Source organism: Gouania willdenowi, chromosome 8, assembly GCF_900634775.1.
Source record: "Gouania willdenowi chromosome 8, fGouWil2.1, whole genome shotgun sequence".
Taxonomy (NCBI): domain Eukaryota; kingdom Metazoa; phylum Chordata; class Actinopteri; order Blenniiformes; family Gobiesocidae; genus Gouania; species Gouania willdenowi.
Window position 1 is genome coordinate 10,752,635 of NC_041051.1, and position 16,158 is coordinate 10,768,792.

A 16,158-nucleotide genomic window follows, 5' to 3' on the forward strand; every position below is an offset into this window, starting at 1 on the left:
TGTATTCATTATAAGACTTAATCTCTTCCTTTCTAAAAACAACACCAAAATTCCAGGTTGATGCAAATGCAATAATCCATACAGTATACCCTATATCCTAGATTTTCAAAGTGGGGTACGGGTACCCCCAGGGGTACGCAAATTGTCATAGGGGGTACATGAATGAAAAATAAAAACTGGAAACTATATTATAAACCGACCAGCATAGTCAGGAGCCTCCATGCATTGCCGCAAATTACACATTAGCCAATGTAAGAGTAACCATGGTGACAGAGAAACAATTTAATCAAAAAAGGTCAAATATGACTAGAGCTACTTTGCTTTACTGATTTACATTACTTACAGATTATTGTTCTTTTTATTATTATTATTATTATTATTATTATTATTATTATTATTATTATTATTATTATTATTATTATTATTATTATTATTATTATTATTATTATTATTATTATTATTATATATGATTCCTAAACAGAATAGGTAAAATTCAGAGACACGTTTTATATATAGGGTTACATTGTATGTGACATTACATCAGTGGTTCTCAACCTTTTTTAGGTCGTGACCTCATTTTAATATCACACATTTTCGGTGTCTCCAGAGACTTTTTCTCTTTCTAAAATGAGTATTTGATGTTTTGTTGTTTCCAGGATTAGTGCACAAAGTGACAAGACGCACCATCTCAGGTATTTTTATATGGCATTTTATTTGAACTAGATTTATATTCAAGAAAGTGAAAATATAGAACACAGTTACTTAAGATTGTTTTGTGTGTGGTGTTATAATTTGAAAAAAAAAAAAATTAGAATTAAAAAAATAAATTGCTGGACATTTCTGGGGACCTCAAGACCGTCACAACCCTAAGGTTGAAAAACACTACATTACATCATTATGTTTTTTAAGTGTGCAGCGGTGGGGGGATGGCCTCAGGTTAAATGTATGAAGGGGTACAGGACTGTGAAAAGTTTGGGAACCACTGTTTTCGTATGTTTAAAAAATAATGAAAGTGGATCACAATCCAATAGAGCAGACGTGGGCAAACTGGAGGCCAGGGGGCAACATTTGGCCCTCAGCCTAATTTTGGGTGGCCCCCAAAGAAAAGGCACAACTTGAAGCCAAGAATACACAACACGAGAACATGAACTTACAAAATAAGAGAGAAATATATGATGAAAAAACAAAAACACACAAAATGACTGAAATATACACTAAACGCAAAAGAACAACAAATACACAAAAATGACTACAAAAGACAGAAATATTGTAAAGGGACAATAAAACAGAATAACTGAAAAAAAACAAAAATGCACAAGAATGACTCCAAAAAAACACAAAATGACGGATACTTTGTTATTTCCTGTTTTGATGCTCAGATTGGCCATTGTGTGGTAATGTGGTCCATGGATCAGATACAATAAACATTTTTGTGGCCTTGCTGTGATAAAAGTTGCCCATATGCTCGCTGGACAAACATGTCCAATCCATTGAGGCCCTTTTCCACTTATGAGGTTTCCAGATTCAGCTTCTCATGTCTTTGTGAAAGATACTGCAGCAATAGTTTAAAGCAGTGGTTTCCAACCTTTTTTGCATCGTGACCCCATTTCCATATCAAAAACTTCTGACGACCCCTAAAACATTTTCTTTTTCCAGAATTGGGTTTTGATCACATTTGTTTCAATGTTGCACATACCTAGTAGCAAGGATTAGTGGAAAATTGCTCCAGCTCAGATATTTTTTTTTTTATACTGCATTTTATTTTCACTTGATTTATATTTGAGAAAGTGAAAGTATAGAATACAGTTGTTTAAGATTGTGTTGATTTAATTAAAAAAAGAAGCAGAAGAATTAAAACATTTCAAAAATCTATTTACATTTTTCAGCAATTTCAGGTGACCCTCTTTAAACTCCAGGTGAACCCACATGGGGTCCCTACCCCAAGGTTGAAAAAAACTGCTATAGTCCATATAGTTGTGCCAACTTGGGGCCCCCCAAACAGCCTCTCACATATAGGGTCCCCCACAAATTGTGGTTACTTAATCTTGAATGACAGTGAATGTTTCATTCTCTTTTTGTCTTGTGTTTGATAATTTAAACAACAATAACAACTTTTATTTGGTTGATTATCTGTATAGGTTTTCTGTTTGTTTCCCGCTCCTTGTAGGCCAATATGGAAATCATTAATAATAATGACAATAATAATTAAAAGATTTTAATTAGTTATTTATTTATTTGACCAATAATTAGACTTTTCTGGTGACCCTAAAGGGATGTACTACAAATCTAGACAATTATATCCTGGATTTATCTCCGTTAGCAGGCTTCACCTAACCAAACATTCCCTGACAGACAGAAGCTGTCCTACGAAGGTCGATAACAACATGCTAATTTAAGCCAAGTGTTTTCAGACTGCCTCTGCGTGCTCCCACAATAAAAGGGGTGGAGATTGCAGTGTTTGACCAATCACTACAATGCAGAAACCTGGCGGAGTGACTTTGTTTTTATAATAGAGGAACAGCTTATGATCTTGAACAAATATAATGAATTCAAAACCATGATGACAGCGAAGAGCAACAGTGTTAGTGCAGCGCTCACCAGGATGGGTTCGTTAGGAGGCGGAGTGTTTCGGATGGGCTACAAAACTGCCTGAGTGGGGGTTCCAGTACCTTTTCACCGACCAATCAGAAAGGGTTTGAAAAAAACGTCGATTCCGCTACTTGACTTCCGGCTTGGTTACTGCTTCAGCATATAGGTCATGGAAAATATGACTCTAACCCTAAACCAATTGCAATATTTTATTTTGAAATACCAATCAAGACCAGTGTCAGGGTCTGAGTTTACCTCCTTTAAGAATCCCTTGATAAACTATTCAAAACAATGCAATTTAACTAAAAATAAATCTTGAATGAAATAAATAAAGGAATAATACAAATGAAGAAGAAGCTTATTATTTAAATTCTGGTTCTATAGTAAACAATACAAAACTGCATAATAGTTCTTTTTCTTTTTAAAAGTGCAACTGAAAATGTATTTTGTGCCTTAACAATTGGACTTAAAAAAAAAACAGTCATTTTACTGTATTTAGGTCAGATATTTGTTTGAACCAGCAGAGGGCGCTGGTAACCCAGTGGTCGGTTGGCATGTAGATATTTTAGAGTGAAGAAGAGATGCTATGCTAGCAGACAGAGCTAATAGAAAAACGTGACTTTTACAGATATTCACGTAATATTACAGATATTCTTTCGGTGCTAAAGGGGTAAGGAATCATTTATGAATATGTTTAAGAGTAGAAGATGGCCAGAAAGAAAGTATTAGCAGATTTCGCTCGCCGCCAACACTTCTGGGTAGGGTTACCTCTGCTGGTTAAAATAAGTACTGCGATTCAATTTTCACAGCATCGATGTGAATCGTTATACCTATGAATCGATTTTTAACTGCCTTACGATTAATCGTTACATCCCTAGTCCCCACATACGGAAACACAGGCTTCATCATCTTTTCTAAATTATGTCATCAGTAAATGAAAGGAATGCATTTATCCATTTAATAATCTTTCTGTCCTAAACATAGCTGTCAGATCTGCACCAACCATGATCTTCTAGCAATCGGCAGTTTGTTTTCTAAGAGATCTGATTGGTCAGGAGGCGGGGCTTTAGCACTCGCTCAGATCCTAGCCAGAACGAAATCTGGCCCCGACCAGGCTAGTCGTTCAGCCTAAGTTACCATGGTGATTTAGCCCTGTAAGACGTTAGCAAGCTTCGTAGGACAGCACATACTAATCAAATCCCAGAAGTTAGTGCCATAAGAGGTAATCCAGCTTTGTAGTACACCCCCCAAATTAATTCCAATATGGGGTCACAACCCCAAGGTTGAAAAACACTAGTTTAAAGGTTTAGTCGAGTAAAAGAATCAATGCATCAGGACTGTTTTAAAAATCATTTGGTAATCTTTAAACAACAATCAACAAATGGTCATATTTATAGTGAATGGAAATATTTATATATCCTAATAAAACACCAAAAATGCATTAAACAATATTTTAATCTTTGGTTTTTTGATCGAGCAATGACTAAATTCGTTAATTGAATGAAAACCCCAATTAAAAAATTAAAAATAATTGAACAAATCCATTGTAACTGCATGCGCTGGTACCTTAGCAACATGGCTGCCGGTGTTGACACAGCCTGTCGTTCAAATCGCACAGCCGCTTTCGTCACTGACGGAAAAAAACGAAGGTTCCCGAGCGTCAGCGGGGAACGTAAACAAGGTCAGACACAGACACACTGCAGCAAGGCGGACCAATACCTGCCTAGAGTTTGTCTGCGTTTTAAAGCCGGAGAATTACCAAAGCTGCTTCTGGAGAACCTTAGGTAAGCTGTGTCTGTGCTATAATAGACTGTGTAGGTCAAAATAACGCACCGATAACGCGCTAAATTCATCCTCAATGTAATAGAAATGTAGATTTGTATCGAATGCACGCTAGATAAGTCATGCATCATGGATGATGATGAGGAGAAGACTATTATTGTTGCAGATTTTCCGCAAAGTCACACCAGCAGCTTGTGTAAACCTTACATGCGTCATCAGCTTCTCTCACGCTGGAAAAGCTGCTTGGTCATGTTTCCCACTGCATGAATAAATCAGTGATGGAGCTTCAGATTGTCAAAAGATAAGCAGCTAGTTAGTTTACAATCCCATCACTTCAGCTCTTATTGAGCGAAGCTACATATAAACCTTGCAATAACTAATAACTATAATAGAATAATAACCAATCTAAACATTAATACAGAAAAAGCAAAGGGTTTTTTGTGTAATTTTTTGTTGTCATTTTGTAAAACATCTCTTATTTTGCGTGTTATTTATGTCGTTTCACGTGTTTTTGTTGTCATTCTGTTGTTACATTGTAATTTCCATTGTCATTTAGTTTTTTTTTTTTAGTTTTTTTTCCTCATTTATTAAAATGTCTCTTAATTTTTTTAAAAAAGTTGTTTTTTATGTCGTTTTATGTGTTTTTTTTTGCCATTTAGTGCCTTTTTGTTGTCCTTGTGTGTATTTGGAGTATTTTTTGTACGTTTCTGCTGTAATTTTTTTAATTGCCTCTTATTTTGCATATTATTTATGTAGTTTTGTGTGTTTTTTGTAATCATAAAGTGAATTTTGTGTGGTCATTCTGTTTGTTTTTGCTGTCATTTTGTGTATTTGGAGTCATTTTGTAAATTTCTGTCACTATTTTGTATGTTATTTATGTCGCTTTATGTGATTTTGTTGTCATTTAGTGCATTTTTGTTGTTATTGTGTGTATTTGGAGTCATCTTTGTGCATTTATGTTGTCATTTTTGTGTATTTCTATTGTCATTTTGTAATTTTTTTCCCATTTGTTACGTTTTTGCTGTTTTTTTTGTTTTTTTTGAGTCATTTTGTGTATTTTTCTGTTATTTTATGGTTTTTGGAGTCATTTTATGTATTTTTCTGTTGTTTTAGGGTTTTTGGAGTCATTTTATGCTTTTACCTTTGGGGGTTGCACAAAATTAGATCAGGGGCTGCATGTTGTCACTTGCCCATGTCTGCTTTAGGTACTGTAAAGCTGTGTTTCTAGAGAAATAAATTATTATTAAGTATTTAAAAAGTATTTAAAAAGATTAATAAAAAAAAAAAGTGTCATAACATGAGAAATTACAAATAGTAGTTTTTCTCTGCCATTTTTTCCCCGACCTAATAATCCTAAATGTCTGTGAGGACTTGTTTTCACTGCTCTGCTGTATTGCCCCGCCACTACCAACCAAGCAGAGTAATCACTTTCCTCATACTGCAGATGATGAACAAGGAAAAAGTGAGTGAAGAAGTAAAGCTCTAACAACAGGGCTCAGTGAAAACAGGATGAGGGCTCTGCACACCTTTTTATTGATACATAATAAGTAAATAATCTCTAGGTTACCTTCCATGTTTAATGATTTACACGCTGTGCTACTGATTAGACAGTAAACATTAGAAGTGACGCATTTCAGAGAGCAAAACACATTCATTTCATTTAGAAAATTGACAAACAAAATCTGTGTCGTCTAGTGCAGGGGTTCTCAATCTTGGGGTCAGGGGACACTGGGAAGGGGTTGCCAGATGCCTTCAAGAAACTAAGATTTATTTATTTTTTTTACCAATTCATGCCCTTTTTGTGTATTTTTAACCTTTTTTTTTTGCAACTACACCAAACGTTCCACATGTGAACCTATTTTCATCACTTTTTATTGTCATATTCACCATATTCTTGCTCCTTTTAATGCATTTTTGCCACTTCTCCATCAAATTTCAATGCCTTTTTTCACATTTTTTCCACTTTCAAGACATTTTCGGCTTTAATAAACCCTTTCCACCACTTCTCCTTACTAATGCCGCACACGTTGACCAATAATTGTCACTTTTAAGTTCCTTTTTTTACCCATTTCTGCCACTTTTAAGCCAATATTGACATTTTGAACCCTTTTTACCACTTTTTCTGTTGCAACTTTTAACCAATTTCTGTGGTTTTCGAAGTCCCATTTCATCACCTTTTCCACCATATTTGGTCACTTTTAACCCATTTTATTTCTGATTAAAACACGGATTTACATCTTAATGATATACAATATATTATGGAACAAATAATAATAAACTTCATGGATAACAGCTAAATAAATATTGTACGTGTGGTTATCACAGCTTTATAGAACAAGGACCATAATCTTGCCGACTTTATGGATGGGTCCCAACAAAAAGCCGTCTCTAGCACCTTTATTTTAGGGGTCGCAGGCTGGGAAAACCACTTGTCTAGTGAAACATTTGTGTTTTTATTAGCAGAGACCAGCAGGATGATGCAGTGTTTTCACTTCATGGTGGAGCCGGTGAAAAACCTGACAGCCAAGCTAAAGGTAAATCATTACGCAATGTGTTGACTGTTTAAACTTGTTGTGCACATGCACTGGCACATGACATGCTGGGTCACCTTGGTGATGATGTTAAACATGTTGTTTTTCATCATCAAATGACTGCACATATTTTTTTTTTATTCCACCTTGTTCGACTGGAGAAGAAAGAGCCATTGCGTAGAGGGGTTGATGGATTGAATCGATGCAAAGGCTCTTCAAAGGAGGAGCTCTGCTCTTTGTTTTCTGCTGACAGGATGAGAGCCATGATGTGCATTCTGATCAGGCTGTGACCGCCTCCTCCCCACATTTGTTTTTAGCACTTGTGAACCAGCACTAATGCCTTCTAAATGTCTAATTATTTTCTGAAATCTGGCTCTTCTAACACTTTCCCACGTGTTTTTGTCCGATTTTCTGACAGGAATCACACAAGAGAGCAAAGAAGGAGAAGCGGGAGCCTCTGAGTGAGGACCAACTGTTTGTTGTGGAGCTGGCTCGAGATTTCAGACGCGTGTGCCAGGTAACCCAGGCAGGAATGATTGGAAGAAAATATTAGAGCTAGGGGTGTCACTTTAATGAGTTTATTGCGATTAATTAATTACAGGAAAAATTAACGCACTAAAAAAATTAATCGCGTTAATCGCTTCTATTTTTTGCACCACATGGATGTTGTTTACTTCTGTTTATCTGTGCGCTGTTTTTGGCTACTTTCTACATTTTTACAGCGCTGCAATACATTAGAATAATCATCAAAGTGAGGAACGCTAACATACGGATAAAGATCTCTGTCTCACCCACACACACACACACACGCACACACACACACACACACACACACGCACGCACACACACACACACACACACACACACACACACACACACACACACACACACACACACACACACACACACACACACACAAGCTTACCCTTGCTGCTGCTACTATAGTCCAGAATAGGGATTACATTGTGCCTGTGTACTTATTAATCCACTTTCAAATAAGCTCTTATTTTAAAGCAGTCATCTGAAAAGGCAGGCAGCTACTACGATGGGCAAAGTAGACCGATTGAAACGCAGTTCCGAGGTGGGGGCGTTCCTAGGAGGACTCAGGTGTATTTACACCTAAAATGGCTGCCGCCAGAGTTTTTAAAGATTACTCAAAAATACATGAATGAGCCAAGGAAACACTCCAGGCATGTTTTTAATGAGGGAATGACATAATAATATGATATAAATCTTGAAAAAGTCGATTTTACATAATATCCCCTCCCCTTTAAAAAAACACACCAGATGGATAACTTAAGCCCAGTTGTGTGCAAATTGTGCAAGAAAGAGTTTGTGAATCACCGGAGGCCTTCTAGCCTCCAGCGGAGCTTTTCCACCTCACTGCTAACTATGTAGCAGCTAGCACCTCAATGATAACTATGTAGCAGCTAGCATGGACAGCAGTCCTTCTATACGAATATATGGCCCATATATTGTGTAGTGGACAGTTGACCACTCTCAGTGGTAGAGGATGTGGGGCTACTACTACTAGTATAAGTGATTACTTGATAACATTACTTTATTTTGTGATGAACAATGTTCTTTTTGATGTGCTAATTTACAACACTGTGATTGAGAGTCTGTTTTATTTATTATATGTTATCTTTGATGCATCTTTTTTTTTTCTCACTTTATGGCTACTTCATACTTAAACAAGATATAATAATTAATTAAAGTATCCAAATCTCCATTATCTTTATTTATGTCAAATCACCAAATCTAACAGTAATCATATTACTAAAAAAAGAAAAACATTAGCTTTTTTAGCTAATTCAATCTGATCTAACACAAAAGCTCTCTTATTTACTAAAAAGAAATAAAGACTTCCAAACAAAATCCCCAATGCGGAGCATAAATCCTACAAGAAACTAAACATGTTGCAGTTCACAATCAAAGCAGCTTTAAAAACATAAAATCCACCACATCAGGTTTTAAATGAACGGTTGATGGATAAAGGAACACAATGAATAAGTGCAGAGGGAAATGTGCAGCTACTCATCATCAACGCTGTCTTCAGTTTCAGAATTTTTCACTTTCAAATTGTTGTGCGAGAAAGGGAGCTGGTCAACACACTGGGTTGTGCAGTTACTTTGTCTCATGTGGTAGAGAACACTCTTATCTCAGACACTGGGGCAGGAATTTACAGATACTTTTTTGCCAACTTTGAAATCATAGGATACATCACTTGATTCTTTCAAACGCTAGTTTTTAATCTGGATGAGTTCATCTAATGCTCAAAGGCTCAAACATACTCAGGTGGACATCCACCTACCTGTCAAGTTTTGGATTTGAAAATAAAGGAAATTTTCTGGCGCCCACTACCAGCCGTCCCATGCGCCCAACCAAGCTCCAATATCCCTTATATTTTAAGATGGATGTGCAATAAATCTAAAATACCCACTTGTCAACCACTTACTAAATACATTTATGTGATTAGAATCTTGTAGGTCGATCTTTATTAACATTCAAATGCTGTGAACATTCCTACTAGGGCTGGTGATATGGACCAAAACTCATATCTCTATATTTTCTCAAAATGGTGATATATAATATAAATCTAGATAATTTTATTAAATAAAGTCTGACCAGAAAAACAATTCTGGGTTAAATTTGCTGATGCTACACAGTGACATTTATATACAAACAGCTGATCAATATGTGCACTCATTAATCCATCTATGAGCTTTATATGTTGTTCTGAGAAGTAAAATCAGCGACTCCTAAAACTAGTATTTTAATACATAATAAGCTATAATATATATACATATATATGAAATAATATAGTATTCTATATCGCCAAAATAGAAAACGATACATCTTGAATCTCGATATATCGCCCAGCCCTAATTCCTAAATGATAAAACAGCTTAAATATAAACATAAATGTGTATATGAAGCACATGTTTATTTAATATACTTACAGTTTATATACAAGTCAACACGTTGCATATTTATTATTAATTTCACGTTGCTTGTCTTTAAGTTAACATTTTATTTTCATTATATATTTATTATAATTTCTCATGCTCACTCATGTGGTTCTCTGGTATTCACTAATGACTTATTAAACACATTTATTACAGACTTTACATCCTTTAACACTTTATAAAGCAGTGTATATTTGTGGAGCTTGTGATTGGCTGATTTTTCATGGTGACTTACGTCATTCCTTCCGCTGTGGTAGACGTTAAAATATCAGTTATTAATCTAACAGAACGTGTAACTGTGTCACATCCTGCTGCTCTTTAGGAAGATAAACTCTACGTCACATTTTACAACGTATTTAAACGAGTTCTTAGTTTTTCTCACCAGAACGTCTTCATTCATCAACTCTGTTCTGAGTTGTTTATGGGTTTGTTGCCGCTGTCAGCACTAATCTCGCAAGAACTGTCACTCAGGCCATTTCATGTGGTAGTTCTCACGAGGCTAGTGATGGCGTTCAGGCATTTTTAATTATTATTCCATTAAAATACGGGATATTTACGGGAAAATACTAATACGGGAAGATAGCGGGAAAGAGGGGTAAAATACGGGAGTTTCCTGGCTAAAACGGGATACTTGACAGTTATGATCCACGGACAAGTCCGCGCGGCATTAAAATCTGACCTTTGCACTTAATATTAGCCTGGCGGACTCCGAGTGGACTTAACCCACATATGTTTGAGCCTTTAAGACACATGTCAAACACAAGGCCCAGACTATCAAATGTGGCCCGTTTAAGAAAGTAAAAATGATAGAAAAAAACATGAAACGTTTTGTAAATTACCAATTAATTGAGTTGAAGATATCTCAGCCCGTCCAAGTACAAAAAAATCAATTAAAATCCAAAATATTTGCTGAGCTCATGACGGCAGTCATTTTTAATCTCCATTTTTTTAAGGAACTTTCAATTTTTCCAAAATCTGGCAAATTTTCCTCAAATTATGCCACCAAATTCTTCCCAAATTCCCAAAATCAAGGATATTTAATTGAAGATCTTGCAGGGACTGATATACTCACATACTTTATCATTTATGTAATATTCATACATGGAAGTGCAAACCAGGGCACATTTTTATTGAATTTACTCTTTTTCCAAAATAAAATCTCTGGCCCACTTAAGCTGAAACTGGTCCGTATTTGGCTCCTGAACTAAAATGATTTTGACACCCCTGCTTTAAGAGTTAGCTGTCGCCATCGCCGTCTTCACCTGGTCTGTTCTTTCAGGTGGTCTTGCGGCATCCGAGCACTATATACTGTAAATCAAGTCCATTTACCATTTACTATTTAACCTTCATTCCGCGAAAAACAAATGTTTTTGAACATTTATGAATCGTTGTGGAATCGTCACGTCACGATTAATCTAACAGTCGATGTATTGGCACACTACCACTGTTAACTCTGTTACACACCGGAAATCTTTCCATGTTGTGCTTCAGTTTACATCTGTAGCGACAGAAGCTCACTATAGTTTGGAGCATTACTTGTTTCACTCTGTGTTTCCCCCCTAGAGATCTACTGTCCTAGAGAACATCGTATTTGAAGACGATGTTTGGCCGACTCCTCTCTGCAGGGCCTTCATCCTCCAGGAGGCCTCACTGCTGGAGAGCAAGGTGCACATAGGGAAATTTAAATCACCTTTAGAGTACAAGAGTTCAATAAAAATGTTTGTGTTTGTAGAAGAGGCCTATGCAGACTGATGGCTGGCCAGAGAAAGATGGTGAGAAACAATCTGCAAAGGACGATGAACTGGATCTGCACCAAGCCAAAACTCTCATCCTTAACTGGATAAAGGACCTGAGAGCTCAACCTGAGGTTAGATGTTGAAACCAGCACACAATTGTGTGTTGAAGCCATATCTGCCCTTTAAATAACGAAATTAAACTCCCTTGCAGCAAAGCGTGTGGCCTGGGAAACCCGTGGTCTGTATTCTGGAAGACCTGGAGTCAGGCTGGCGTTGGGGCCGCGTTCCCAACCTGGTGACTGCTATGGAGCTGGTTATGTGGACTTTAATGCTGCAGCAACCTGACAAGGTGATGTGTCAGTTATCACTTTGTGTTATGGCAGTAGTTCCTCTGCTGAATCTTTTTTTGGTACTCTCTTACAGGACACAATCCCACAGCAGTGGCTTCTGTGGAAACAGAAAACTCAGAAAATTGGTTTGTACTTTAACGGTGGATCAGTTCGTTTTAGTGTATTTGATGGTTGTCCTTTGTTAATGAGGTTATTGTTTCCTCTCTTCAGGAGCTGTGTCCTATATTCCTCAGCCAGGTAAAGTACACACTTATCCCACCGATCAAAATAGCATTTAAATATATTTTCTGCGACTTATGCAATGGTAGTAATGTTCAGTCTAATCTGATATCATGCTAAATAAAAGTAAAAAATAATGTAATAAAACGCTGAATTATTTTTAAATACATGAATTGCTGAAGTGAGAAAAATTATTTTCTTATTTTTAAATATGTGAACCTTATTGAAAGTATTATAGAAATAAATTAAATGCGTTTTCCTCGTGCACTGTATATGATATTGGATTTTTGATATTTTCTTTAATAGTTTTTAAAAAATCTACAAATATAGTATATAACACATAACAGGAAAAAACTAATTCCGGTAACACTTTACTTGAAGTTTTATACATAAAAGCTGTCATTATTATGACATGACACCTGTCATTAGCATTAATACGGTGTCATGAAGGCTGTCAATAAGTGTCATTTGTTACCCTAATCCTAATCCTACCTAACCCCACTAGATCCCTCACCTAACCAAAAAAATGCCAACATAGCTCCAAAGGTGTCATAATTTAGCAAACGACACTTAATGACAGCCTTCATGACACCTTATTCATGCTAATAACAACCTAATGTTAGCCTTATGTATAAAACTTTGAGTAAAGTGTTAGCCAAATTCTCTTTTTATTGAATTAAAATCTGAATTTCACAACTTTGATATGTTTTTGACCTGCTCTTTTGTCTATTATTAATATTATTTTTAAATTATTTTTGGTTCCAAACTAACCGCACAACTCTGATTTTGAGTTTGGCTCCTTTCGTCGTTAACTGCGGCTTCCAATAGTGCTGCCAACGTATTCCAACTTTGCGATAGATCAGGAAAAGGCCAGAACCAATCAGCAGAAGACCCGATATCACAAATTCCAATCTGGTGGTGGACGTCTTCCACATCCTCAGGACTTGCAAACTCTCCCATTGTCCGTCCTTCTAGTAGAGAGATTTGACCAAAAGCAAAGAAAGATGAATAACAATCAATTCCATGATTAGATTCCGGATTGGGATGCTGATAGAGGCTCCTGTAGATTTGAATAAGACAAAACAAGACAAAAGAGCAGCAAGCAGGGAAATGAGGGAGAGGGAAAATTTGCGTCCTTCTCCTCTGAGAGCAAGCAGGAAAAAAAATAAATAAATAAATCTGCTTTAACCAATTGGACGTTTTTTAGGTAAATCAAACTCCCAACGACTTTTGACAGCATATGCAGACAAAGAAAATAACAAATAAAAAAATAAATCGCAGCCTTTGCGATTAGAAAATCGCGTTTTATGATATTGCGATAATATCGCAAATGCAATTAATCGTTCAGCCTTGCTACTCTTTCAGTAAATCATATACCTGACCCTGTTTGTATTTTATTGATCTATATTTACAGTGTGGGACTGGATTTCAGAAGCTGGAGGTACATTTCTTCTTTTCATCACATTTTTATCTTGTGTATTTGAAGCAGTTTCCAACACTTTACTTCTCACTGCTTTTTGTTTTCAGTGGAGGTGACTTTAGATCTGGACACAGCCAACCCTGACCTGCTCATCACCGATGAGAAGAAGATGCGCTGCGGCTTCGAAAGGAAGGACGTTCCAAACTACCACCAGCGTTTCGATGGCTGGTGGTGTGCCGTCGGGGTGGAGGGCTTCGGCTCCGGCCGACACTACTGGGAGGTGGAGGTGGGCGAACGTGACTGGCGACTGGGCGTGGCCAAAGAATCAGCCATGAGGAAAGGGTTCAAGTCCCTGAACACGGGTACGGGCTACCTGAGCCTCCGTCTGGAGAGGGGCACCGAGTTGAAGGCGCTGACGGTGCCCTTCACCTCCTTGCCTCCCAGCCTGATCCCCCGCAGGGTGGGGGTCTACCTCGACTATGACAACAGCCAGCTGTCCTTCTACGATGTGGACAGGCACCTCCACATCTACACCTACAACCAGAGCTTTGATGAGAAGCTCTTCCCCTTGTTTGGCACCGTGGAGATCAACAAAGATCTGGTGATCAAATCCCCTACAACCAAGACAGCGTGTCTGTGCCCCACAAGCTGCATCTGGCCCTGAGTCACCCACCGTCACCTCTGTCCTCAAAAAGCCACTAAACAATATGTAACAAAGCTGAATCACTAATAATTATTAACTTAATGATGTAAGACCTTCAACGTGCTAGTGAATAGCTGCACTGTGTGAACGCTCTGTGCTGCTGCTTTAAGTGAAAGTTATGACCACTTTCCTGTTCGAATGTTATAATGCTACATTTGCACCAACTTTATCTGTATTCTTCTTTTTTCCTTTTTATTGTTGCAAAAAGTTGTTATTAATGCTATTTGTTGTGCAATATTAATCCTGCAACGAGAATAAGCACTCCTGTAAATGGCAAATAAACCAAATAAGTGACCAGAATTTTGTCATATCTTTTATCTAGTTCAGTGTTTCCCAAACTTTATTGCCCCATGTTCCCCTTAGCTCATGTTACACATTATTTATTTGTGTCTGCAGGCTCGTCTAAACTCTTTCCTGTGTCTCGTCGAACATTGACCTTGATTTTAGGCCTTTTTATTCATTTATTACCGATGTTTTGCTCCTTTTAGAATTTGATCTCCACCTTTTGGTGTATTTTAAAGAGTTGTGCCACAAAATATTATTGAAGGATGAGAAAAAAAGTCTGAGTGCATGTAAAAGAAAAATCTATAATGTTAAAAAAAAAAAAAAAGCTTTCTGTGGAACTCCTGAGGTGTTCAAGTACACCTAGGGGTGCACGTATCCCAGTTTGGGAACCACTGATCTAGTTTATACACTGAACGTATACTTATATTAATAATAATAATAATAATAATAATAATGATGATTAATGATAATTAACTAAAGCACCCAGAGAGAGCAGAGCTCCACTGAACCATAATAGTCCCCTATATTGTATTTTCACCCAAATGTTACAAAGATATGAGGACAATCCATCTTTCTATAATGGTGGTAATCCATTGACACACTTCCTATGCAGCATCAACTCAGCTATCCAGTAGTGTTTGTTAGAAATGTATATCCCCATTAGCAACAATATAGTAAGTCAAAATGTATGGGCATCCCCCATTTTGAAAAAAAATTGAAAATTGAAAATGAAACTCAGTGAGGTGATAGAAGAACCAACCTTACATGTCTGAGTCAAATGTCATGAACATCAGTCAATTATGAACCCGACCGAAATATTAATTTTTGAAATTTCATCAATGGTGAGACATAGGGTTTTTAAAATTTTTTAAAACTGATCCAGAATCAGAATATTTAATCAGAATTCGTCCATTAATTTTAGTTTTTGAGTTACAATGTTCACAGATAATTAGATGAATAAAGAAAATAAAGAAATGGTCAGCAAAAACATACCCACCCTCCTTGGTGAAAGTAATGATACTACTAATAAAAATATTATTAATGTTTTTTTTTTTTTTTTTGTCATTCGTAGTGTTTGAATTATAGAAAACATCGAATATATGTACAGTATGTAATTTCATTGTAATTGTCAAGCTATCCATTCATTTACTATTCTGATTTTATCAGGAATAACAGAATTGTAGCTTTTTTGTGCAGCTCTCTCATGAGAAATGTAACTTTTGCCAAACTTGAGCCAATTCTTACTCTTATTAAAAAAAAAAAAAAAAATTAGATGGAGTTATTTCTTCCCACTGTCGCTAAATACTTGTTATGCGCACTGAGATGACTTTGTTGTCATTTGCGCTTTACAAATAAAGTTTAATTGAATTGAATTGGATTATTACCATTTTCATGCCCAACAACTAAATATATGAAATTTAATTTCAAAAGGCTCCCCTGCTGCCCAAGTTATCCCATTCACTGCAGTACTAAAGAGATCATCAGCGGCATTTATTTCACAATCTCTTATAATTGATCCACTCATCTAGAAGCAGTGATTGACAGGTGTTGCCCATCAAGACTAATCAATGCGA

At 36.6% G+C, this 16,158-nt stretch overlaps 1 protein-coding gene across 1 annotated transcript; it reads left to right on the forward strand.

Annotated features, from left to right (window-relative positions):
* The first annotated feature begins 4,171 nt into the window (after window positions 1–4,171).
* On the forward strand, window positions 4,172–14,596 carry LOC114468914 (butyrophilin subfamily 1 member A1). The gene is made up of 10 exons (XM_028456086.1): window positions 4,172–4,373; window positions 6,832–6,905; window positions 7,321–7,419; window positions 11,435–11,536; window positions 11,604–11,738; window positions 11,819–11,956; window positions 12,031–12,082; window positions 12,168–12,194; window positions 13,591–13,617; window positions 13,704–14,596. The coding sequence occupies exons 2-10, from the start codon at window positions 6,846–6,848 to the stop codon at window positions 14,258–14,260; spliced, it is 1,197 nt and encodes a 398-aa protein (XP_028311887.1). The 5' UTR covers window positions 4,172–4,373; window positions 6,832–6,845; the 3' UTR covers window positions 14,261–14,596.
* The last annotated feature ends 1,562 nt before the right edge of the window (window positions 14,597–16,158 follow it).

Coding starts and splice junctions, on each gene's coding strand:
- LOC114468914 (XM_028456086.1), top strand. CDS start 6,846: ATGATGCAGTGTTTTCACTTCATGGTGGAGCCGGTGAAAAACCTGACA. Junction 11,739..11,818: donor ACCTGAGAGCTCAACCTGAG/GTTAGATGTTGA, acceptor ACTCCCTTGCAG/CAAAGCGTGTGGCCTGGGAA. Junction 13,618..13,703: donor CTGGATTTCAGAAGCTGGAG/GTACATTTCTTC, acceptor TTTTGTTTTCAG/TGGAGGTGACTTTAGATCTG.